The sequence below is a fragment of the Talpa occidentalis genome, unplaced genomic scaffold, assembly GCF_014898055.3.
Source record: "Talpa occidentalis isolate TD23 unplaced genomic scaffold, MPIMG_talOcc4v2.1 talOcc4.12, whole genome shotgun sequence".
Classification (NCBI taxonomy): Eukaryota; Metazoa; Chordata; class Mammalia; order Eulipotyphla; family Talpidae; genus Talpa; species Talpa occidentalis.
The window spans coordinates 47104928-47128784 of NW_023601212.1; the positions used below are offsets into that span (position 1 = coordinate 47104928).

Here is a 23857-nt window from a genome sequence, read left to right on the forward strand (position 1 = left end):
GACAGCGCATCCCCACCCAGTGCATCCCCAAGCTCCAGCAGCCCTGCCTCTCCTGCCACCGCCAGCCACACCCGCCCTAGCTCCCTGCATGGCCTGGCTGCCAAACTCGGGCCACCCCGTCCCAAGACCGGCCGCCGCAAGTCTACCAGCAGTATCCCGCCCTCCCCGCTGGCCTGCCCACCGGTGTCTGCGCCCCCACCCCGCTCACCTTCACCCCTGCCTGGGCACCCACCTGCTCCCACCCGGTCCCCACGGTTGCGCCGGGGCCAGTCAGCTGACAAGCTGGGTACAGGTGAGCGGCTGGACGGGGAACCAGGACGCCGTGGCCGTGGCCCGGACTCAGAGCTCGTGGTCATGCGGCGGTTGCATCTGTCTGAGCGCCGAGACTCCTTCAAGAAGCAAGAGGCTGTGCAGGAGGTGAGCTTTGATGAGCCACCTGAGGAGGTCAATGGGCCACCCACCTTGGTGCCACAGATTGCTGTGGAGGGTGCTGAGGCTGTGTCAGGAGCCCTTGGACCTGCTGGAAAAGACTAATCCCTCCCACTTGATCTGCAAGTCACACGTTTTTTGTGCAGTGGTTTTTCCATAAAGTAATGATTGATGGAGACGTAGCCACCAACCTGTGACACCTGGAAGGCAAGAAGCCATCTTGGTCCTTGCTGGAAGGTGGAGAGAGCACCTCCCTCATGTTCTGGTGCCCTCAGGATCTGAAGGGCAGGAATAGGGGTTAGGGAGGCATTGTAAATAGCAGCAGATCCCTGCAACTAATTTATTACTTTTTATAAGCGATAGACTGAGCCACCACTAGGAAGGTGGCTGCCTGGGTCCTGCCCCATGCACTGGGGCCCCAATTGCAGACCCTGCCCTCCCTGGGCTGAGAAGGAAACACTTTTACAAGTCCCTTGTTTTGTGTGGTCTTTCTGTACTTTTAAAGTTTTTTGTGTGTTACTTGATCCCATCCCCCACCTGCCTGTTCACCTGCCCTTGTCTAGTTTAGCTATGACTTGGAGAGTCCGTAAATAATTCCCTTCCACCATAAGAAAAAGTAATTCCAATGATGGACTGGATTCTGAAGGCTATTTCTTCCCACCATCATAGTCTCCATCCCTAGATCAGCCTTGCAAGAGAGTGCCTGCAGTCTTGCAGGCTTCGTCATAGAGAAGTGGGTTTGGGAATTAGGGCTTTTGTGGGTGATTAGGAGTTCACTGGATCTAGGCAGAGGGATCGCCCACTGCACTGAGGGACACTGCTGTCCTGGGAGGTGCAGGCTTCAAAGGGCACTGCCAGGACAGGAGGAGAATGTCCACCCTGGATAACATTTCATGTTTTGATGACCACAAGGGTAAACCCTGAGTCCTGATGTGTCCGAAACACCCCCTAGGAGTTCCCTCTTGTGTCAGAGTGTCCACGGGATGAAATTTGAGTAAGAAAACCAACTGTAGGGCAGTGAGGCCCAAGTTTGACTCTTGAGTTCACTGTGTGGTTCTGGGAAAATGGTTTCCCCACTCCGTGCCTCAGTTTCCTTGTGTTTACAAAACTAATCCCATGACTATTTATTAAGCACCTACTGTGTGCCAAGTGCTTTTACTCATTGCTTCTCCCTCAGCCAGCCTTGGGAAGGCTGGAAGTGGTCTTATCCCCATTTTACAGAGAAAAAGCTGAGGCCTGGCCAAGGTGGAGACATCCCAGGATGACCTGAGTCGTGCAGCCAGGCCCTGTCTTGAGCATTGTTGGCAAGGGAGCTGGATCAGATAAGTCTGGTGTCAGATACAACTGACTCCAATCGCAGCCCACACCCTCACTCCATGCTGGGTGACACTGGGTATGGGCATCTCAGACCTCCACACTCCATAGGGAGGTCAGACAACATGGCTGTGCCTTGCATGGTAAGAGTACTTTCCACGCACTGCGGCCACTCTGCATCCATCCAGACACCCACCCAGCCCTGCCTGGTATTGGAGCTAGACCTAGGCTGTGCATGACTTCCATTCCCAAGCTGAATGAATAAAAGCCCACATTTACAAAGAGGAGGTCCACTGTGTCTGAATTTATGAGGGGCTATGAAAGGGTTAAGGGAAAAGTAGGGTGAGGGTGGGATGACAACATCCTTGGCACAGTCATTTCAAGTGGGTTTTGAAGGTTGCATGGGTGTGCACTGAGCTTCCTGCTGCCTTCCCTCCTGTGAGTAGCCCATCACGGGCTCTGCGCTTAAAAGCTCCGTCAGATACCCGTCTGGACCCCCGATGTCAGTTTAATAAAATTAACCAGCTTTGGGTCCTTTCTGTACTGGTGTTTGCTTTACCCTAAAAGCCCCTGCACCTGAGCCCGGTCCAGCCTGAGAAGTCCAGCTGTGTGGGACGCTAGGCCATTTCCGGAATTGCTCAGCCTCCTCAGCCCCGCCGAGCCCTGTCTGCGAGCGCCCGTCCGACCCAATAGCCGTGGGCTGTTTCCGGCAGCGCTCGGCGATCTCCAGGCCCGCCCGCCGCCGCTCTCCCCGCCCTCCCCAGCCCAGCCCCCTCAGCCAGTCCCGCGGGAGTACGTTCGGGTCTTTCCGGAGGCACTCGGACGGCCCTGGGCTCCGCCTCGGCCTCGCGTCACCCGCCTGGCCCGAGCGCGCTCGGCTATTTCCGCTGGGGGCGGGCCCGGTCGTTCGGAACCACGGCGGCGACGGAGGCGGGGATCCCACGGCTGCGGCGACGGCGGCCGCGGTAGAGCCGCGGGTCGGTCTCAGCTCGCGTGACGGCGGCCGCGGCGGGGGCGTGGGCGGGGGCGGCCACGACCAGGTGAGTCCGGCTGGCAGGCGGGGCAGGAGGTGCGCTGAAATGCAGGGCTCCGGGGCAGAGCGTGGGGCCGCGGGGGAAGCCTGGCCGCGACAGGCTGCCGGGGCCCCGCGGGACTGGGGGGGCCGCAGGGAACGGAGGCCTCAGGCCCCACCTGGCAGCGATGGAGGCAGAACGGGGCGCCCAGGTCGAGATGAGCGGCTGGAGCCGCAGCTGCGGAAGGACGGAGGCCCTGCCCGAAATGGGGCGTCAAGCAGTGAGGAGGGGCGCCCAGGCATTGTGTGGGGCATAGTCGGGTGCAAGAATGTCGGGGGTCGATTCCACTTCCGGTCCGCAGACCGGGGCCCGGGGCCACGCAGACCGAGTGCGCGTCTGAACTCGCGTGAGCGCGCAGCTCCTGAGTCTGCCCCCGAGCCCCCAGCCAGGCCGGTCCCTCCACCCACCTCTGGGACTCGGGGAGCGCCGGTTCCTCGGCGCTTGCTCAGGGGCGTGTGCAGACGTGTGCACACCGCGGGTGTGGAGGTGGGCAGTCCAGTGGATCCAGGCGATTTCCTGGACGTCCCCTCTCTGGGCCTCAGTTTCCCCACTTATCGAATAGGGGGGCAGGGAATGGGTAAGTAGGGCCACCCCGTGGTCAAACTGTGCTCCTTGCACCGACAACTTCTGGTACTGAAGGCCCTGTGTGGCTGGCTGTTTTCTTACAGCTACCCTGAACTCTTGGCAAGGAACTTTCCCCTGTCAAGCCTTTGCAAGCCTTTGCATGCACACTCTGTTCCCTCTGGCCACTGCCCCCTCCTGTCCTCTGTAAGGACCCGCCCTCTTGAAAAGTACCGCTCCCCACCCCCACCCCCTCAGGACACCTGAACCTGCAATGCTGAAACGAAGCTGTCTCTCTGAGCCTGGGGGCTCCTGTAGGGTGATCATTACCCTACAGTCAGCAGCTTCCCACTGGCAACTGCAAAACTCCATCAATTCTGTCCTGGCTCCATGTCTGCTCTGAGATTAAGGGCCCCTTGGTCTCCCTTCCCTATGTCTTGACCACCTACTGTCCCCTCCCCCACCCCCTACAATAAGTCATGCGGGGAGCCCCCTTTTCAATCCTCTGCAGACATCAGAGATCCATTTGCTTGGACCAGGTGCAGGCCCTCTGCGTAGACCTCCTTTCTTACCCCTTTGCTCCCCTGCTGGCCTCACCCTTCCTCCAGACTCTCATAGCCTCCCAGGCGTCCCCTATGGCACCCTATCTGCCCTGAATATAACTATCTGGCTGTGCCTCTTTGCTGGGCCTTGCAGTTGGGTGGGTCTGGGTTTACCTTCCTGGCCCAATGAGTAGTCTGATGGCAGCCTTCCTGCTCTAAGCCTCAGTTTCTCCATCTTTAACAGGAGTGATAAAGAGCCTGTTTACTGAACATGCCTGGGACAGGTTCCTCCCAACAACCCAGGGGAAGGGCCAGTTTGTACCCATTTTACAGCTGGGGAAACTGACACCCAGAGAGGGGCAAGGACCAGCCTCAGGTTACCCCATGAGTCGGGGAATCCAACCTCGGATGTGGGCCCATCTCCTAGTTGGGGATGGGAGGAATCCATCCGAGCTAACACTACCCTGCTCCTCTTCCCCTAGGTCAGCATCCTGACTGAGCATGGTGACATCCAGTGCCCTCGGGCCCCTCGTCTGGCGCAGCTGGAAGAGCCGCCAGTCTCGGGCACCGATGGCCCCCCATGTAAAGGAATGAGCAGCCTGGCGTGGCCCTACTGATTGAGGGGGGACGCAGCGGCTGAGTGACCTGAGATCACGCTGCCGACCCCCTCCCACCAATTGGCGAATGGTGGACAGAGCAATAAGTGACCCTTATCAGGGTCATGGAATAATAGGGAGCAAGGCCTGATCTGCCTCCAGGGTCACCAACACTTGGGAATAGAGGTCTGAGTACCCCAAGCCAACCCAGTGGACCCTCCTGGCCCCCTGCCCCAGCTGATGGGGCCACTGGGGCCCCAAGCAACCTACCTAACCATCTAGATCCCACCCCACCTAGCCATGGCTGGCTCTGAGGGCTTCCAGTACCGTGCGCTCTACCCATTCCGCCGGGAGCGGCCAGAGGACCTGGAGCTGCTGCCAGGTGATGTGCTGGTGGTGAGCCGGGCAGCCTTGCAGGCACTGGGGGTATCTGAGGGCAGTGAGCGCTGCCCACAGAACGTGGGCTGGATGCCCGGTCTCAATGAGCGCACACGGCAGCGAGGCGACTTCCCTGGCACCTACGTCGAGTTCCTGGGGCCTGTAGCTCTGGCCAGGCCTGGCCCTCGTCCCCGTGGCCCCCGCCCACTGCCTGCTAGGCCCCGAGATGGGCCCCCCGAGCCAGGTGAGCAGTCGGCAGGGGCCCTGGTGGGGTGGGGAGGGGGTTCCCCTCAAACCCTCAGTTTCCTCTTCTTTCCAGTGAGGTGGTGAGGCCTCTTCCAGGAAAGGAGGAATAACCACTTGGTCAGTCAACAAGTGTTGACCAGGCTTGGCACAATTCATGCCACAAGGCCTGGTCTTGCCCTCGTGGGGCTTCTGGTTCAAGAAGTGACAAGAATGTGATTAGGTAATCATTAATGCTATGAGGAAGGAGCCCTGCATGGGGAGAACTGAGGGTGAAGGACTCCAGGTAGTGGGTACAGTAAGAGCAAAGGCCAGGAAGTAGGCATGTAATAATAGATTTGGGGGCTGGGGAACAGTAAGGTAAAATGAGGAATGGGAGGGCAGGAGCTTCGGAGGATTTATTTTTGCATAGAAGAACTAGGGTCTAGGTCAGAGGTGCAGGGGGCGAGGCGTGGGAGAATTCACCTGAGACAGAGTGGGGAGCAGAACAGGCGGATCTACTGAAATACACTGCTGAGATGAGCAGTGGATGAGACAGGAGAGGTCTGCTGCACCATGTGGGTTAGCTCCCTGGCTGGGGATTGAACTCATGCCGATAGCTTGATAACACTGAGACTTTAACCCCTGCGCCACCAGGGAGGGCCAGCTTCATAGGATTTTGAGGATAATGGGGAGTGTTCAGTAAAACTCAGTGTTCAGACTGTTCAGAGGCTCAGCTTAGCTTCACATCCTGCAGTTTGCAGATAGGATGCAATGAGGATCCCGTGTTACTCTGATTGTACATGATTTCTAAGATGAAAGGAATCCCAAAGCCCAAAGAGGATAGACTAAGTCTACACAATACAACAAGGGACCAAAGATCCTTGACTATCCCCCACTTGTAAGGGGTGCGCTGGGAGTGGAGATTCAGTGGCATTGGCATTGCTCTAACTGTGTGCTGGGCAAGGATGTGGGTTCCAACTGGGGAAGCTGAAGCTCAGGGGTGGGGAGGAGGTGATGAGAGGCTGCATGTACTGACAGGAAGACAAGGTGCGGGATCATACCCCAAGGCCCCTACCAATGGCCTGTTGGGCACAGTGCCAGAGGAACTCTGATGCCCAAAGCCCCTAGCACAGGGTGGGATGGGGCTGCTGACTCGGCATGGTGCTGGCTGGGCCTTGCAGCATCTGGCGTCTCCAGGACCCAGGCCTGCATCTGCCTGTCCTGCCTGGGCTGGAGGGGCAAGAGGCGGACCCATCCGGGCTGGCAGCCAGAATCTGCCTCTCCCCCTGGTAACAGCACCGCCTCCTCTGCCTGGCCTCAGCTCAGCCACCACACATTCCCTGCTCTGCTTGGCGGCCCAGCCCTGCCCTCCAAACCTCCAGGGCTGTGGGACACCCCTGCTTAGTTTCCTCATCTACAAACAGGAGCATTGATCTCTGCACTTCCAGGGTCCTGGGAGCACCTGGAAACATGCTAAGGCCAACACATTTCCCCCAGCCCCAAACAGGGTATGAAGTGTAGAACTCCAATGTTGCTGGAGCCCCAACCCAGCTGTGCACCCAAAGGAATGTTGTTCCTTCTCTCAGCCTCTCTAAAATGGGAATGATGCCTGTTACACATGGATCACAAGCAAGTTTAAACTGAGATTCAGAAACTTGGTGGCAACCCTCCCCCCCCCCCGACACACACACACACACACACACACACACACACACAGCCTTCTTTTCTCCTCTTTGCTTGTTTTTTCTTTTTAAAAATTTTTTTTGGCATTTTCCACACAGCTGGGCCTCTCTCCAACTTGAGGCCCCACCTGGCCCATCACTCAGAGAGGCCCACAGGCCCCAGCTTGCCCCTGCTGTGTGCCAGAGCGTCCCTGCCAAGGGCCAGAACCATAGCACATGGTGGCGACGCAGGCCAAGGCACCCAAGCACAAAGGGCCCCGTGGACCAGGAAACGTGACAGGAGGGGTCCAGACCAGGGAGACCCCTAGACCTGCTTGGGAGGGCTTCCAGCTTTTTCAGAAAGGGTAGAGAGGAAAATGACTTAGAAAATAGAGAAAGGTCCTTGGAATCAGATGTTCTGACCCAGATGAGAACTATTTTCCATTTATTCTTTTCTACCACTTCATTGTTCCCACTGAGAATGGAGAGGTGTCACATCTGCCAGTGTCTCAGTTGAGGAAACTGAAGCCTGGAAAGGACTGGTCCTGTACCCAAGTCTGCACAGTGACCGATGGCAGAGCCCCAAACCTGCTGTATGAGTTTCCTGGGGCTGCTGTAACAAGTTTCCACAAGCCAGGGGGCTTCAAATAATAATTTATCCTATGACTACTCTGGAGACCAGAAGCCTAAAATTAGGGTGCCTGCACAGCCACACTCCCTCCAGAGGCTTTGGGGGGATTATTCCTTGTTGCTTCCTGCTTCTGAGGGTTCCGGGTGTCCCTTGGCTTGTGGCTGTGTTACCCCAGTCTCTGCCTCTGTGGTCACATCGTCTCTTATAAGATATAAGTAATTGAATGCAGGGCCCAAAATCCAAGACGATCTGGTCTCAGAATGCTTAACTTAATTACAAATGCAAAGACCCTGCTTTCAAAAAAAGGTCACAGTCATAGATACTGAGGGTAAGGATGTGGCCGTATCATTTGGGGAAACTAATCAATACCTCTGAAGTTGTATGAACTAGATTTTAACCCAAAAAATTGTTTCCCAAAAACTCAGCCCTCCCACCTCCTCCAGCCCCCACGATGGGAGCCACAATGCTGGTTACTGGCCTGAACCAGGCACCTGGATCTACCCTGTGAAGGGCTGGAGTCCTTCCAGGAACCCTGCTAACATACTGTTCTCTCCTGCCAGGCCTCATACTCCCTGACCTGCCTGAACAGTTCTCCCCACCTGACGTGGCACCCCCCCTCTTAGTGAAGCTTGTGGAGGCCATTGAGCGGACAGGTGAGCCTCAGCCTGGCTGCAACCTCTGGATTCTGCTTGCTTACCTCTGGTGATGGGCAGCTCATCCCCTCACAGGCCTTCTAGTCTCACTCTGCCTGGAAGAAGGCTTAGCTAGGATGTTCTGGGCCTCCATGTTGACCTGGGGGAGGAGTGATTCTCAGGGGAATGGGAATGTGGACACCACAGCCTACTCCCTATTGCAGTGCTGTGCCTTCTGCCACCATCTCCCTCCTGTGCCCTGCACTTATCTCTGAACTCTAAAGTGAGACTAAGGGAGGTTAAGTAGCCACCCAGGACCTCATGGGGTCTTGGTCGCATTTGAGAGGTAGCCTTACCACCTGAGGTGGAGCTGACTCACCCCGACCCCTTTCCCCCAGGACTGGACAGCGAATTCCTGTACAGACCGGAGCTGCCTGCCGCACGCACAGGTGAGGGGAAGTTTCAAAGGGCAGGGTGGGTGAGGAGCCAGCCAAGCCAACATGTCCCTCTGCCCCCACAGATTGGACCCTGAGTGATCTCGAGCAGTTGGACATGGCAGCCCTATCAGACTGCGTCAAAAGCTTCCTGCTGGCACTTCCCACACCCCTCCTGACACCTGAGGCTGTGGCTGAGGCTCACCGGGTCCTCCGGGGTAAGCTTGGCAGGGAGTCTGGCTAGGGGAGAGGGCTGGAGCTGCCAAGTTTCTACCTCAGCTCACTTGGCCCTGGTCATCCATCTGCAGAGTCCTCAGGGCCAGTGGGGCCAGCACTGGAGCCCCCAACGCTGACCCTGCACCATGCCCTCACGCTGCGCTTCCTGCTTCAGCACCTGGGCCGGGTGGCCAGACGATCCCCATCCCCAAACCTGGCCCTGCGAGCCCTGGGCACCACCTTCGGGCCACTGCTGCTGCAGGCCCCACCACCAGCAGCAGGGGGCGCGCCAGATGGGTGAGCACCCAGCCATGGGGATGTTGCTTTAGACAGGAAGTAGAGGAGCCAAGGAGCTTGGCCATTGAGGGTTGCAGACCATGATGAGAAACGCTAGCAGAGGAGTGGAGAATTCAACCTGCCATGCACTGGGGTGGGGCTTTCAGTGGAGGAAGTGGGGGTTGGCAGAAGCTAAAGCTGTGCAATGAGCTAAGGTAAGATAATAAGGATGGGGCCTGGGCTCTGGGAAGACCCCCTTGGCTTCTGACCCCACCCCTGGTGCTGCACTCTTGTTTGTTCATTGTATGTCATTTACTGAGCACTTACTGAGTATTCATAAACAGGAGTTGGCCCACACACCTGCCTGTGTCATCCTTTGTTCCTGCACGTGCTTTCACATGTACCCCAGGTGTGAAATACGTGCAGGACCACATGCTGCACTGTGCATACCATCCTGCTAAGCTCACTGCACTCCCCCACCCCTAGGACTGAGCCTAGCCCCGACTTCCCTGTGTTGCTGGTGGAGAAGTTGCTTCAGGAACATCTGGAGGAACAAGAGGTCGCACCCCCAGGTGACCCCTCCCATATTATTATTTGTTGTTGGAGCACCATGAGTGCTGACTCGGGGCTATGCCAGTATCAGCAGGCTGAGTTGTAGTGGGAGCCAGACACAGCATACAGTTGCTATATTTGTTTTCCCGTCTCCCAGCACTGCCGCCTAAACCCCCTAAGGCAAAGCCAGCCCCCCAAGTCCTCACCAATGGGGGAAGCCCACCCTCCCTGCAGGATGCCGAGTGGTACTGGGGTGACATCTCCAGGTAAGGTTGTAGGGCAGGAAGGTGATGGTGGCACATGGTGGGCAGGGCCTGAAAAACAGGGTCTCTGGCACGTGGCCCCATCCTGGGTGTCCCCACAGGGAGGAGGTAAATGAGAAACTCCGGGACACACCTGATGGCACCTTCCTGGTCCGAGATGCATCCAGCAAGATCCAGGGGGAGTACACGCTGACCCTCAGGTAGGGGCCAGTCTCGCAGGGTTAACTGGGGGTGAGAGATAGAAAGGAATTCTCTGAGGTCAGAAGGACTGAGGGTTGCACAGAGAGTGGGATATGTGTGGTGTCGGGGCAGGAGATCAGGGAGTCAGGCACTGATATGCTTTCTTACCCGCTCCTAGGAAAGGTGGGAATAACAAGCTGATCAAGGTCTTCCACCGAGATGGGCACTATGGCTTCTCAGAGCCTCTCACCTTCTGCTCTGTGGTGGACCTCATCACCCACTACCGCCATGAGTCGCTGGCCCAGTACAACGCCAAACTGGACACGCGGCTGCTGTACCCCGTGTCCAAGTACCAGCAGGTCCGGGGCAGGGGCGAGAGCTGGGGAGGGCAGCACCTGGCCAGCCCGGGGCCTGTTTCTCAGGTAGTTTCTCTGATCATACCGGGTATCCCCAGGACCAGATCGTCAAGGAGGACAGTGTGGAGGCAGTGGGCGCCCAGCTCAAAGTCTACCACCAGCAGTACCAGGACAAGAGCCGCGAGTATGACCAGCTCTACGAGGAATACACACGCACCTCCCAAGTAGGCACACATGCACCACCACCCCTACTACCACGGCCTGCACACAGGTGGCACCCCAGAACCATGGGGCAGTGGTGAGGCCACAGGGACTACTGTCTGCTTCTAGGTCGCAAAGCAGTCACTGAGCACTGGGGACTGTTCTAAAAACATAGAAATCAGTGTACATGGTTTTTAATCAGGTGAGGGGAGGGGAAGACCAAAGGACAGAGGAGAGGTCCCAACCAGCCTCCCAGGAGTAACTGCACCCAGGGCCTGGGAGCTGTCTCTTTCTCAGGCTTCAGAGTCCCCTCCTGGAAGCTGGAAGTGTGGGTCTTAGTTATTTCTCCATCCCCTTAGGCCAGAATGCTACTCAAAATGATAGTGCTAACCTGACAAAAGGTGGAGACGGAGGGTCAGGTCACAGGAAAGAAGAGCATCTTTTAAAACGGGGAAGGGGAGAGGTTTTATCATTCAGGGTTGTGTTAAACTTCTGTGGCAAGTTGAGATGTAGCTTCCTCAGACTTACTGACTGGTCTTGGGCTAAGAATTGTTTCATCTCCCAGGGAGTTTCTTTCTTGTCCCTTTGTACTGATGGATCACTGAGGTACTGACAAGACATTGGGTTAGGATCAGTTAAGAACATCGTGATGACCTGGGAAGTGACTTAGGTCCCTTGAGCCTCAGCTTCCCTATTAGTAGTTCAGACTTTTTAGGGAGCTGCAAAGCATCGTGAGACGATGCCTACAGACGTGTTCATTGTATTACTAGCATCTGCCACAAGAAAGAGCCCCATGAACTGTAGCAACTAGATTTAGTAATTCTCAGCAGTGCTAAGAGGTTCAGGTGGTTGTAAAGATAATCTTAAGAGGGAACGAGGTCTTAAAGATCAATAGGAGCTCATGTGGTACAGCAGGAACTGAAGGGGTGATGTGCATGGCCTGTGCAAAGGCTCCATATCAGAGTTGGGTTTTGCCTTCACCCCTCATAAGGGACTTGTGGGAAGTTCCAGGAGTTGCTGAGATTCACCCTTTCCTCCAGGAACTGCAGATGAAGCGCACAGCAATCGAGGCCTTTAATGAGACCATCAAGATCTTTGAAGAGCAGGGTCAGACACAAGAGAAGTGCAGCAAGGAGTATCTGGAACGCTTTCGGCGTGAGGGCAATGAGAAAGAGATGCAGAGGTGAGTCTCGCCCCTTTGCCTCACCCCACCCTGACTTGGTGCAGTACATGTGGGGAAAGGAAGGAAATGGAGGGGCAAGCTGAGTGCCAGGGGGAAGGGGTCAGTTGAAATGGGCTTTGAAGATGAAGAGTTTGCCAGAAAGAGAAGTCTGTGGAGATAGCATGTTCAGAAGCTGGGAACCATCTGTAACCTCTGTGCCACTCCCCCAAAGGATCCTGCTGAACTCTGAGCGGCTCAAGTCCCGCATTGCTGAGATCCACGAGAGCCGCACAAAACTGGAGCAGGAGCTGCGGGCACAGGCCTCAGACAACCGGGAGATCGACAAGCGCATGAACAGCCTCAAGCCAGACCTCATGCAGCTGCGCAAGATCCGAGATCAGTACCTCGTGTGAGTGCCTATGCCTGTGGGTCTCCCTTCAGTGCAGGGGTCCCTGGGATGTCATTTCTGCAGGCGTCTCCTTCCACAGCCCCTCCCCTCTCCTCCAGTCGTCCTCTCCTCCTATCCACCCAACCCCCCACCCCCCCACCCCCCCCCACCCCCCCCCACCCCCCGCACCGGCCCTCCCAGCCCCCTGGAGGGCTCCTTATGGGTCCCCCTCAGCCTCATAGTCTGTGAAATGGGAGTGCTGCTCCCACAGGGCTGAGTCATTGGAGCCTTCCACAGGATCTGCTCCATGAATGTGTAACCCTCACACAGTGGGGCTGCTACCTCGGCTCAGATCCCGCCTCTGCGTACTAACCCTTACAGACCCTGGCAAGGGCTTTCTTCTCCTGCCTGCGCCTCCACACTATGTCCAACTGCTGTGCCGAGCTCTCTACACATTTACTCATTCTGTCCTCTCCAGGTGCTTTGTAAAGTTTCCCCTTCACAGGACAGGGAAACTGAGGTACAGGATAGCTACCCTGGGCAAAGGCCAACCGCACAGCATGCAGCCCTTGCCAGGAGGACTTGTTCTGGGAGCTTGAAACAGAATCATAAAGGTGGGGTATTTCCTGGCAGAGCTGGGGATCCCTCCTGTATTCAGGCTGACCCCTTGTGGCAACCCAGGGATATCACACTGAAACCCTCACTTCTAGGTCAGCCCTAGCCTGCAACTGGGCAGATCCACTGTGGACTTGCCTGCCTCTGCTACTGTCTCATTTTCTGATCAGCCTACCTTTTCTTTTCGCCTAGGTGGCTCACCCAGAAAGGTGCCCGACAGAAGAAAATCAATGAGTGGTTGGGAATCAAAAACGAGACTGAAGAGTGAGTGGCCACCTGGAGGGTAGCTTCCCAGGGAGGGCTTCCCAGAGGAGGGGCCGTTTGGGGTGGATTTTGAAGAATGAGTAGGAGTTCACCAGGAGGGAGAGTTGTCCAGGCAGCAGAGGGACCTGGAATGCTGGTGGATGAGTGACCAGGGCCCTTCCCTCCTCCCGTGCAGCCAGTATGCACTGATGGAGGATGAGGATGATCTTCCCCACCACGAGGAGCGCACGTGGTATGTGGGCAAGATCAACCGCACCCAGGCTGAGGAAATGCTGAGTGGGAAGCGGGACGGCACCTTCCTCATCCGTGAGAGCAGCCAGCGGGGCTGCTATGCCTGCTCTGTGGTGTGAGTGCTCTGTTGGGGGGGCCCAGAGTGGTCTGAAGGCCTGGGGGAACCTGCACCTCTCTCTAGAGCTCTCATTGTGCACTGACTGTGCTAGGCCTCAGGAAAACCGCCAGGAACAAGCCACCCCTGACTGCCCCAGGGAGAAGGGAATGTTGGGGACAGGGGAGGAAGCTGGGATAATATCCAGAGGCATCTCGATCAGGGTGGGTTGCAAGAAATGGGGAATACCAGTCCTGGCAAGGGTCACCCACCCACAGGGGAAGTGGAAGAATCCAGCTGGGAGAGCCTGTGGGGACCCATCTGACCCACCCCTTGATCCATGCCCTCAGGGTGGACGGTGACACCAAACACTGCGTCATCTACCGCACAGCCACGGGCTTTGGCTTCGCAGAGCCCTACAACCTGTACGGGTCGCTGAAGGAGCTGGTGCTGCACTACCAGCACGCCTCGCTGGTGCAGCACAACGACGCCCTCACCGTGACGCTTGCCCATCCAGTGCGCGCCCCTGGCCCCGGGCCCCCACCCGCCACCCGCTGACCAGCTCAACACCAGGAGACCCAGCTCAGACCAAGACAGACCGGGTCTCCACCTCTCTGTCTGTTCGTCTGTCTTCTTCAAAGGTCTTTCCCTGTCTCTTTTCCTCCCCGGCTCTCTTTCTCTGGGTCTCTGTCTTTGCTCTCTGTCTGTCTCTCTCTTTTTCTCTCCAGCTCTGTCTTTGTAATTATCTTCTTTTCCTTTCTTCTCTGTGTCTGCCTGTCTCTCTGTCTATAGCCCCACCTCCCTCTCTCTCTCCTCTCTCCATCTCTCCTCTCTCTCTCTCTGTCTCAGTTTTTCTTGTTCTCTGTCTCCTTTTCTCTCCCTGTCATTCTTGATTTCTGTCCTTCTGTGTCTCCCTGTTGGGGGTCCCACTTCCTCCACCCCCCAACCTCCTCCCCCATGGGCACTGCCCTTCCCACAGCCCCCCGACTCTGCACTGCCCACCACAGGCCCCGGGCTCCCTCGAGTCCCACCTGGCTGCATCCACCATGTTTACAGAGGCTCCTGGGCTGGGTGGCCCCAGCCAGGGTGCCCCGATTTTTAAGCCATAGACCAGGGGTCTGGGCAGGAAGGAACTTCACTCAGCTGCTTCCAAGAACTTCGGCTTGACACTTGGGGCCGGGCGGGACCCGCCCCACAGACCCCAACTTCCCCTCCAAATCCTGAAGTGAAACCCGCCACCGGGTTATCCCCCAGTTACTGAGAAGTACCCCCAGAGAGAAAACAAAAATAAACCAGCGAGAGCTGACCCAGCCTGCCCTGGCCCCCAAAAGTGGAGGATGAACCATACCATTGCCTGTGGCTGCTCCACACCGTGCAGAGTCAAGGCTTTTCACTGTTGTTGGATTTGAATTTTACTTTTCCTTGACTGTAAAACCCTTTTTTCTCTCCTCTTTTGGGATGAGAGCCCGGTTTTCTACAGTGCCCGCAGACCCTCATCCCCTGCCCGGCCAGGCTGGCAGGCAGATTTTGTATGGTACGTTGATATTGATACGGATATAAACATCGAACGGAGATACGACATTGACCATGATGGCTGATTTTCTTGTCGGCGGTGGGACTGGTCCGTCACCAGTGGGTCTTGGCACTCCTGAGCACCCGTAGGTTCAGCTAGCAGTTTAGCTCCAGGCCACCAAGGAAGGCTAACATCCCCCGCCCCCATTTTAGCTGCTGGAGTCCTGAGAAGTTGAGAAAGCTATTCAAGGTCACAGAGAGGCTCAAACCTGAGCCCCATCCCCCACCCACGTCTAACTCCCAGCACTGGGCCACCAGCTGGGCCCTCGCCTCCCCTCTGATGTGTGTCTTCCTCAGTGCCGGCTGGGGTCAGTGCTCACAACCTTTTTTATGCGACCCAGAGGGGCGTCCTGTGTCTTGATGCCAGCCCCTCCTCTGACTGCCTTCATATGTGGCCCTGACACCCATGGGACCATGAGCTGAGTCCCCACCATGACCTTGACCTGGACTGCTCACCATCCTCCTTCCCAATCCAAGTTCCTGGTCCTCTGCTCTCCACTCTTCCCACCCAGCATGTGGCCAGGCATGCCCCAGGAAATGCAACTGCCCCTGACCTGCTTCTGCTCAGCCCAAAGCTACAGGAGCTTAACTTAAGGGTCCTGCAGCCTCCTCAAGCACTGGGGGGGCTGTGTGCCCAGGCAGGATTTTCTCTGTAAGCAACCATGTTTCTCTATAAGTAACTAAGTCTCTCCTGTCCTGTGAACAGATATGAAAAAGGTCACCTTAACCCATGACTCTATCCTGCTAACCCTGGGGAGCAGAGATAACAGCCCTCCAACCTCTACTTTATTTTCTCAAAGTCATCATTTTGCTTATTATTGAGCAGAGTCAATTACTGGTGCCCCTACCCTAGTGGAATGCCTGGGAATCCTATCACGGGAGCTTCCTGAAGTTTCTTGATGAAGCCACCCCTTGGTGCCTAATAACTTCTGGGAAATTGTACATTATTGTTTCCTCCTGCCTGCCTGGCACAGGGGCACACGCTAACTTCCCAAAGCTGTGTTGCTCAGTCTTTGTTAAAGCCTAAGAGGTGGGATGCACTTGCTGCCCAGCCTTGGGCACTAGGGAAACTCCAGCTCCCAAACTGCCTCTGACGGTGGACATGCTCCTGGCGATGCTGGCACTGGAGTTGCAGCTCTGAGCTGAAACTATTGCAAGCAGGTTGGGCATCTTCGTGGGACCTAGCCCCATATTATGCCCGACATGGGGTCCTGCAGAGTCTGAAGGGCTCCCTCATTCCCTCAATACCCTACACCATTCTCAGATCCTAAGCCCAGCCGTGTCACCCCCACCCTCTACCCTGCTCCTCCCTCTGAGTGCTCCTGGGTGGCTCATTCTCCAAACTTTTTTGTCCCATTTTATAAAAGGGGAAATTGAGGTGCCCAGTACAATTGGGAAGAGGAGAGGGGCAAAGCCAGGTCTGTTGACTTCTACCCCACCCCCACAGGCTCCAAGTAATTACTAGAACTGGGCTGCTCTCCCACCACAGGAGCTCACTGAGGATCGCCTCCACCATCCACCACTACCCTCAGCTCACGGAGGAAGGGAGAAACGCCAGTTTTCCTCTCCCCTGCCCCACCCCGCTCCAGCAGGGGAGGGGGGAAAGCAAGAGACTTGAGGCACCCCTCCCTGCTCTGGCTTCTGCTTTCTGGTCCAGCTATGGCCAAGCCTGAGTCAGCCTTGTCAGTCGGCTCTGGTAGGTCCCAGGGAGCCAGAGCTGGGGAGGAGTGAGGGACAGGGACAGGTCTTTGTGGGGAAGGGGTGAAGTTGGGAGTGATGAGAGTCGCAGACCAGGAGGCAGGGGTCTGCTCTCAGGGGATTGCTTCCCATTCTAGTCCAGGGTGGGGACATGGGGTCCCAGACTGGAGGTAGAGGGGAGACTGGGTTACTCCTACCACCCCCAGAAGGGTCAGTGAGCACGTGGCGACCCTCCCATCTCTCGGTGTCTCTGTCCCCACAGCCCCAACCTCACCTCCACCCGGTGCAGTGAGCAGCCAGGGCTCATTGACAGGGCTGATGCTGGGGTGGGGTGGGGCTGGGTCCAGGCCGCTGGTGCCTCAAAACATGGGGCCCGGTGGGGAAGGGCGGGCTGTCAGAAAGGGAGACCCAGAGAAAAGTACACACAGGGAGTTGTCAGCCCCGTGCAAGGGGCGTGGGCACTGGGAGGCGGTCCTGCCTGGGGGCTGGGCCACTGCCGCCTTAAAGGCAGCTCCTTCCCAGGGGAGGCGATCCTGCCACAGTACCTTTGCCCGCCACGGTCATGGCCTGTTCACTGCGGTTCACGCTGTTCCTGCCGCTGCTGCTGCTGGATATTCCCCAGGTGGCTTGGGCGTCCCGGATGGAAACACTCCCAAAGGGGGTGGCCGCCTGCAAGGTAGGGACAACAACCGGGAAGTGGGAGTGGGGGTGGGGCTAGCTGCTCCTCCCCTGTCCCTAGACTTGTAGGAAAAAAGAGCGGGCTGAGATGCTATCACTGTCGGTGCCAAAATACCCCCCAAGCACCCCCCTCAACCTCCTGGCACCATAGCCACTCTCAGAGTCATTTTATTTTTCCATGTCGAGACTTCCTCATGTGCCAGTCAGCTGCCCCTACCCTATCCCTGCAGTCCCCACCCCAGGGCTCATTGGGTACCTCCTGTGTACAGCTGGAGCACTGGAGTGAGAATCACGGTTTCGTGGGGCCAGGGGAAGGAAGCCCAGACAAGCTAAGCAGCCGCCCGCAGCCACTGACATTCATTAAGTGCCGCTCACAGTGTGTATGCATTTGGGACAGGACAGAGCTGGCATGTTTCTGGTGTGGAGTAAGCAGATGCCTCAAAGGCTGAGAGGCTTGCTCACAGTACCAGAGGCTCTGGCCACCTGCCACTCTCAGCAAAGCCGGAAGTCAGCAGCACTAGGCGCCTCTGCAGTAGGACTTGGGAGGGGTACATGGGGCCCCTTGAGAGCAAGAATAAATACGGAGTCAGCCTCCGTCTAGGGCTTGCTCAACTCAATGCCAAGAGCTGGGGGCAAAAGTGGCAAGAAAAAAGCATGCATTCATCTCCTATGGTATACACTCCCAAGAACACAGGATTGAGAGCAGCCACCAGATCCGCACATGCCTTGAGTCCTTACTGCGTACAGTCCCCTAGGCTAGGTTTTCCCCTCACTCAGAGGAAAACCAAGCTGCATGTACATGTACATTAAGTGCCTATGTTTGCAAGTCCTTGTAAGGTTTGTTTAGCAGACAGACTGAGATTTAGGAAGATTTAAGGAACCATAGTAGAATTCCTAGCAAATTCTGGAAGGAGTGCAAGATGGAGCACCCACTATTGGCAGCTCCCTTTCTACAAGAGTACCAAGCACGGCTCACTGGCTTCACACACCTTCTTCCTGAACAGGATGAAGACTTGTGTCTGTTGCGCCCCCGCTGGAAGCCTGACCCAGAGCCTGTCAGCGTGAGTCTTTACTATGAAGCTCTGTGCCCCGGCTGCCAGTACTTCCTTGTCCGAGAGCTCTTCCCTACATGGCTGATGGTCATGGAGATCCTCAATGTCACACTGGTGCCTTACGGGAACGCCCAGGTGTGTGGATGAGGGGGAAACAGGCAGTCACCCAGGGAAGTGGGCACCAGATGGGCCAGCCAGCACTTTACCCCAAACCCTGCCTTGCAGGAAAGGAATGTCAGTGGCAAGTGGGAGTTCACGTGTCAGCATGGTGATCTAGAGTGTAAACTGAACAAGGTGGAGGTAAGTGCCTCCCAGCAGGGGGGGGGGCGGGGCGGGGAGGCAAAGAAAGAGGTATGAGGAGGGATAAAGGGTGTGAGGGGACTTATCAAGACTGAGAAAACTGCCAGGGAGTTTTCTCAGAAAACCCTGGCAGTTTTCTCAGTCTCAGAGGGACTGGGACCAGCCCCATCCTCTGCCCATGTGCCTCCACTTAATCACATCTTTATTCACTGCTTCATACGTGGTGCCTGTTATTATTCCCCGAGCAGTATTGGAGTGCTCTCTACTCCCCTTATGCCGTTGCCCATCCACCCCCAGGCCTGCCTGTTGGACCAGCTGGACAAGACAGTGGCCTTCATGACCATTGTTTGCATGGAAGAAATGGAGGACATTGAGCAAAATTTGAAGCCGGTGAGCAATACCCTCACTGGGCCCAGGATGGGAAACTTTCACCTTCTGTGCATCCCTATAAATCCGGGTTCAAGTCCTGACCCCTGACCACCACTCTGTAGCCCAGGAAAACAGCTTTCCGTTTTGAAGTATCAATCTCAGAATGGAGGGAATGAAAATTTTCTGGGGCATGGATAAATGAGGGAGGGCTTCCTGGAGGAAGCTGAGCTTGGATAAACAGGAATATACAGGGACACAGATGCTCATCCTTCTCTGAGAGATAGAAATGACAAGGCAGGCCTGAAGGATTATGAAAAAGAATTCCCAAAAGAGTGACTCACTGGTTCTGATCATTTATTCATTCATCAAACATCCAGGCCACCTGAGGTACCCCAAGCCCCACAGAGTCATAGTGGTGCTAATGAAATGCAGAGGAGGAGGGAGCACTCAAGAGATGATGGGGAAGGTGGAGGAAGAGTATTTCTGGTGAAGGGAACAGCATGTATGGAAGCTCTGAAGAAAATGAGACAATGTAGGTGTCAGGGACTACTGGTCTGGTCGTATAGGAAACAGGAGCAGCCTGGACCCCTACCTCTGGGGCTCCAGTCAGGCATGTCTTAAGCATCTTATGTTTATGAGAATTCTTGCACTGCTGTAAACCTCAACTGTCCCCTATGGCTAGTGAGGTAACAGAAGTTTGGCTAGGGGAGTAGCGTGGGGGGGACCGTTAGGGAGATAACAGGGAGGAAGCTGAAGCAAGGCTCTGGCTTACGGCAACCCCCCACCCTACCCACAGTGCTTGCAAGTCTATGCCCCAAAGGTGTCCCCAGACACCATCATGAAGTGTGCAATGGGGGACCGTGGCATGCAGCTCTTGCACATCAACGCCCAACTTACTGACGCTCTGCAGCCACCCCACAAATATGTGCCCTGGGTCGTCGTCAATGGGGTAAGAACTCTTGGAACCCTCAGTGCAGCCCCTGGGCGGGGATCTTGTCTGGGAGGCAGGAGGCAGGGGCCAAATACGGGGTCATTTGCAGCCTCCCCTGAGCCAGGCACCCTAGTTGGCTAGGGATCATGTGGTCTCCTGTCTTGCTTTGCGTAGAAACCCCTGACTGATCAGAGCCATCTCCTCAGCGTGGTCTGCCAGTTGTATCAGGTAAGCTGGAAGGGGAACAAGGATTCAGCTGGTGGGTGGTAGGGTCTCCTTCTAAGACCATAACTCAAAACTATTCCCTCCAGGGTGAGAAGCCAGATGTCTGTCAAGTCACAGCCTCCTTCCCCAGGAAAGTATGCCTCAAGTGACAGCCAGGAGTGAGCCAAGGCAGCAAGAGTAAGAGCCCATCTGACCCCATTTTTGGTATCCCCCCAACTCTTCACCAGCTACTGCTCATCACTGGATAACTTCTGTACATTCTGTGAAGCCCCAACTCAAAATTCTGCCCCAAGATCAAGAATCTTGCCTCTTGAAAATGGTGCTATATTGAAACAACTTTAATAAACCTTTGGATATTGTGATTTCATTACAACATTACAACCCCCTTATTCTGTCTTTGTGGAAAGGGATGCAGAGGCAGACAGATATTCCCCCTGAGGGCAGAGATGGGCTAGGGCTGGAAGAGCCTAGAGTGGAAATGAAGGCTCTGCGTAGAGAAGAGGGACATTGGGGCTGGGTTTTAAAGGGTGAGTAGGAGTTCCTTAGGCAGAAAATGTATTCATTAACTCGACAAACATCCCTTGCCACCCACTTGTTAACCCCACACTGGGTGATCCAGAGGATAAAGCAGGGAACTTGTCTGGGTAGTTTCAAAGAATGTATTGGGAGTAGGGGTGGGGGCGGGGGAGGAGAATGATGGTGAGCCAGGAAAGAGGAACAGACTATGCAAAGGCCAGCCAGCATCAAAATCTGGAGCTCTAGGCTGAGGCACTTGCTCACAGGGCATGTTATAGGATAAATTTCAGATATAAAAAAATCATGATTCTTAAACTGATATAGTATGAATATATATTAAAGGTGTCATTTCATTCATTAGTAGTAAGGAAATTCATCAGATGTTCCAGGAAGAATGTAAAGATATTTGCATCAGGGATATTGACATGATGGTACAGTGGTAAAATTGACTTTTTCACAGGACTGAGAGAGATAGTTGTACGTTTTTTTTCCACCCAACTTTATTACTTAAAAAAAATATATTTTTTATTAAAATTTTTTTTTTACAATTCACCATTTTAGTTTATCTGGGGTTTTTTGGTTGGTTGGCTGGTTGGTTTTTTGTATAGAATAACGGGTGTAGGCCAGAGGTTCAGGGGGTGAGAGGATTCACCAGAATCAGAGTGGGGAGCAGAACAGGCAGATCTACTGAAATTCCCTGCTAAGGGGAGCAGCAGGTGAGACAGACAGGAGAGGTCTGCTGTGCCATCTATGGGTCAGCTAACTGGCCAGGCATTGAACTCAGGCCATTGAGGTGGGCTGTTGCAGTGACAGCGCTGAGACTTAACCCCTAGGCCACCAAGGAGGCCCTTAAAATTTTTTTAATAATATTTTATTTAACCTGATACATTATTATTTCAACATGTGATTGATAGGAGACGTAGTATGAGATGGTTTATATTCTTCATATGAAGTTGTGGAGTGTGTATTTTACACTTATAGCACATCTCAACACAGACTAACTACATTTCCAGAGCTCAGTAGCCACAGAAGTAACTGGTTGTAGGGAGGACAAATCATTTTCCCTCTACCCTTCCAAGTTTTGGGGTGGAGACCCCCTGTAATAAAAGACTTTATATGCGGGCCTCCCCGGTGGCGCAGCGGTTGAGCACTGGCTTGCGAAGCTGCCCGCAGCCTCTGCAGCGCCGGTTTGATCCCCGGCTGCTCCCCGGCCACAAGAGGAGGGTCCCGCATGGGTGCAGACCTCTCCTGCCGCCCGCTGCTCCCCTCAGCGGTGTACTTCGGTCCTTCTGCCTGCTCTGCTCCCCGCTCTGGCTCTGGTGAATTCTCTCACCCTCCCGCACTTCTGACTATGCCCAGTGCTTGTATAAATAAATAAATAAATCTTTTTTAAAAATAAATAAATAAAGACTTTATATGCATACTTCATGTATACATGATAGATGCCCAAGGAAATTAAGTAAAACCCCCAAAATGTCCCAAGTCACCACTCTAAAAACCCCATCTTCCACTGAAGACAAAGATGTTGGGGTCTCCCCAGCTTTACTGAGGTATAATCAACAAAATTGTATATACTTAAGGTGTAGCTAACCATTGTGAAATGTTACCACAACCCAGTTAATAACACATCCATCACCTCACATAGTTGCCTTTTGTGTAGGTGGTGAAAACATTAGCAACTTCCAAGTATACAATACAGTATTGTTAACTGCAGTCACATGCTTACTCTTCTGCAAGGACAGTTTGTAACCTTTGACCAGCATCTCCCTGATCCAGCCCTCCAGACTCCTAGTGACCTCCCCCCTTCTAAAGTTCCTGTGACTTTGCCTTTCTTAGATTCCACATATAAATGAGATGATACAGTATTTGTCTTTCTTTGCCTTATTTCACTTACTGTAATGTCCTTCAAGTTCATTCACATTGTCACCAATAGAATTGCCTTTTTTTAAATGCCTGAATATTTGAGTTGTCTCATTTGTTAAAAATAACTCAAAGGGAAGCTCTCCTGCCCACCTGTGACTATGCAGGTTCCTCTCCTTTTCTTTTCCTAATAAATCTTATTTTTTAAATGTAAAAAATAAATGTCATGTCAAAGAAAGCCCTTCCCAGACAGAGCTCATATGGTCAGTCCTGATCATTTATAAGCACAGGAGGCCTTCAGTTCATTTTGCTGAGTGCTTGCCAAAGGAGGCTCAGGTTTGGATTTTGTGTTTTTGTTTTTGTTTTTAAGATTTATTTTTATTTATTTATACAAGCACTGGGTACAGTCAGAAGCGCAGGAGGGCAAGAGAATTCACCAGAGCCAGAGCGAGGAGCAGAGCAGGCAGAAGGACCGAAGTACACTGCTGAGGGGAGCAGCGGGCGGCAGGAGAGGTCTGAGCGCCATGTGGGACCCTCCTCCTGTGGCCGGGGAGCAGAGGGGGAGCAGCCGGGGATCAAACCGGAGCCGAGAGGCTGCGGGCAGCTTCGCAACCTAGCGCTGAACCGCTGCGCCATCGGGGAGGCCCAAGGTTTGGATTTTGAAAAGCCTCCCGCATTTGCCAATTAGAGGCAGAAAAATTCACAGTTTCCATCTGTAGCCCTGATGCCTTTGGGCAAATTCCTCCCCTGCTTGGCATCCTCCAAATATCATAAGGACCTGGGCTGCCCAGCAGTGACCTAGAAGGCTGGCCCCACCAGCCACGCACAAGTCAGCTGTCCTGCGAGGGCTTTCCAAGCGTTGGATCCTCAGAGTCAAACTCATTTCTGAAGGTGGCTGGTTAAATCATTCCCGTGAGTCGGTCTCTTCTGGAGGGGGTGGGGGAGAGGTGGAGTTTAATTTCACACCCACACCCACACCCACACCCTGAGAGTGGGCTGGATCTCCAAAGAGCAGGGAAAGTGAAAAAGAGTAATTTGACACCAGAGTAGAGACGCCTAGCCCAAGCCACTCACCTGCGGTGCCGGTTAGAAGTTAGCATCACCAGTTGAGTCTTCCGGGAGTCACATGCTCCTGATCTGACACCGTGGGGATTCTTCACCTCTGTGTGTGTGTGTGGGGGGGGGGGGGGGTTGGGGTTTTTTTTGTTTTTTTTGGTTTTTGGTTGTTTTTTTGTTTTTTTTTTTTCAAAACCCAGAACCCATTCTAACCCAGAGATAGTAGAGACTTTCTACAAAATATCTGACCAGTGTCACTGAAGAGAGAACTAAGGTGAGGGGAAGACTATGTGGGGCGCTTCTGGCAGGTTAACATTTTCCTGGCT

At 54.7% G+C, this 23857-nt stretch overlaps 3 protein-coding genes across 14 annotated transcripts in view; all 3 read left to right on the forward strand.

The window, feature by feature from the left end:
* The window catches only part of MAST3 (microtubule associated serine/threonine kinase 3), a 31420-nt gene extending 29015 nt beyond the window's left edge, over positions 1-2405 (forward strand). For 8 of the 10 annotated variants that reach the window (XM_054693365.1, XM_037506159.1, XM_037506156.2 and 5 more), the window contains one exon: positions 2-2404. In XM_054693365.1, coding sequence (XP_054549340.1) covers positions 2-534 — 533 coding nt within the window. In that variant the 3' untranslated portion in view covers positions 535-2404. Of the gene's footprint in view, position 1 lies in introns of all 10 variants that reach the window. The other 2 variants (XM_054693360.1, XM_054693361.1) reach the window with 1 other exon arrangement.
* Positions 2406-2737: 332 nt separating this feature from the next.
* On the forward strand, positions 2738-15769 carry PIK3R2 (phosphoinositide-3-kinase regulatory subunit 2). Of its 2 annotated transcripts, XM_037506162.2 has the most exons (16): positions 2738-2783; positions 4402-5137; positions 7971-8063; positions 8441-8491; positions 8563-8694; positions 8785-8989; positions 9455-9540; positions 9678-9786; positions 9885-9983; positions 10142-10322; positions 10418-10543; positions 11561-11703; positions 11915-12091; positions 12878-12949; positions 13125-13295; positions 13625-15769. In XM_037506162.2, exons 2-16 carry the CDS (start codon positions 4816-4818, stop codon positions 13830-13832), a joined length of 2175 nt encoding a protein of 724 aa, XP_037362059.1. In that variant the 5' UTR covers positions 2738-2783; positions 4402-4815; the 3' UTR covers positions 13833-15769. The 2 variants fall into 2 exon arrangements, with proteins under 2 accessions (XP_037362059.1, XP_037362058.1); XM_037506161.2 differs by lacking the exon at positions 2738-2783 and having other exon boundaries at positions 3211-5137.
* A 301-nt stretch (positions 15770-16070) lies between these two features.
* On the forward strand, positions 16071-20496 carry IFI30 (IFI30 lysosomal thiol reductase). Of its 2 annotated transcripts, XM_037504410.2 has the most exons (8): positions 16071-16542; positions 17067-17220; positions 18227-18409; positions 18500-18574; positions 18872-18964; positions 19740-19892; positions 20049-20102; positions 20186-20496. In XM_037504410.2, exons 2-8 carry the CDS (start codon positions 17107-17109, stop codon positions 20246-20248), a joined length of 735 nt encoding a protein of 244 aa, XP_037360307.1. In that variant the 5' UTR covers positions 16071-16542; positions 17067-17106; the 3' UTR covers positions 20249-20496. The 2 variants fall into 2 exon arrangements, with proteins under 2 accessions (XP_037360307.1, XP_054549344.1); XM_054693369.1 differs by lacking the exon at positions 16071-16542 and having other exon boundaries at positions 17042-17220.
* The last annotated feature ends 3361 nt before the right edge of the window (positions 20497-23857 follow it).

What these genes read in the sequence shown, in the direction of transcription:
- PIK3R2 (XM_037506162.2), top strand. Translation starts at nt 4,816, where the DNA reads ATGGCTGGCTCTGAGGGCTTCCAGTACCGTGCGCTCTACCCATTCCGC. An exon ending in GCTGCCTGCCGCACGCACAG is followed by an intron (nt 8,492 to 8,562) that starts GTGAGGGGAAGT and finishes CTGCCCCCACAG; the next exon opens with ATTGGACCCTGAGTGATCTC. An exon ending in GCAGGGGGCGCGCCAGATGG is followed by an intron (nt 8,990 to 9,454) that starts GTGAGCACCCAG and finishes CCCCACCCCTAG; the next exon opens with GACTGAGCCTAGCCCCGACT.
- IFI30 (XM_037504410.2), top strand. Translation starts at nt 17,107, where the DNA reads ATGGCCTGTTCACTGCGGTTCACGCTGTTCCTGCCGCTGCTGCTGCTG. An exon ending in GTAAACTGAACAAGGTGGAG is followed by an intron (nt 18,575 to 18,871) that starts GTAAGTGCCTCC and finishes ATCCACCCCCAG; the next exon opens with GCCTGCCTGTTGGACCAGCT. An exon ending in TGGTCTGCCAGTTGTATCAG is followed by an intron (nt 20,103 to 20,185) that starts GTAAGCTGGAAG and finishes TATTCCCTCCAG; the next exon opens with GGTGAGAAGCCAGATGTCTG.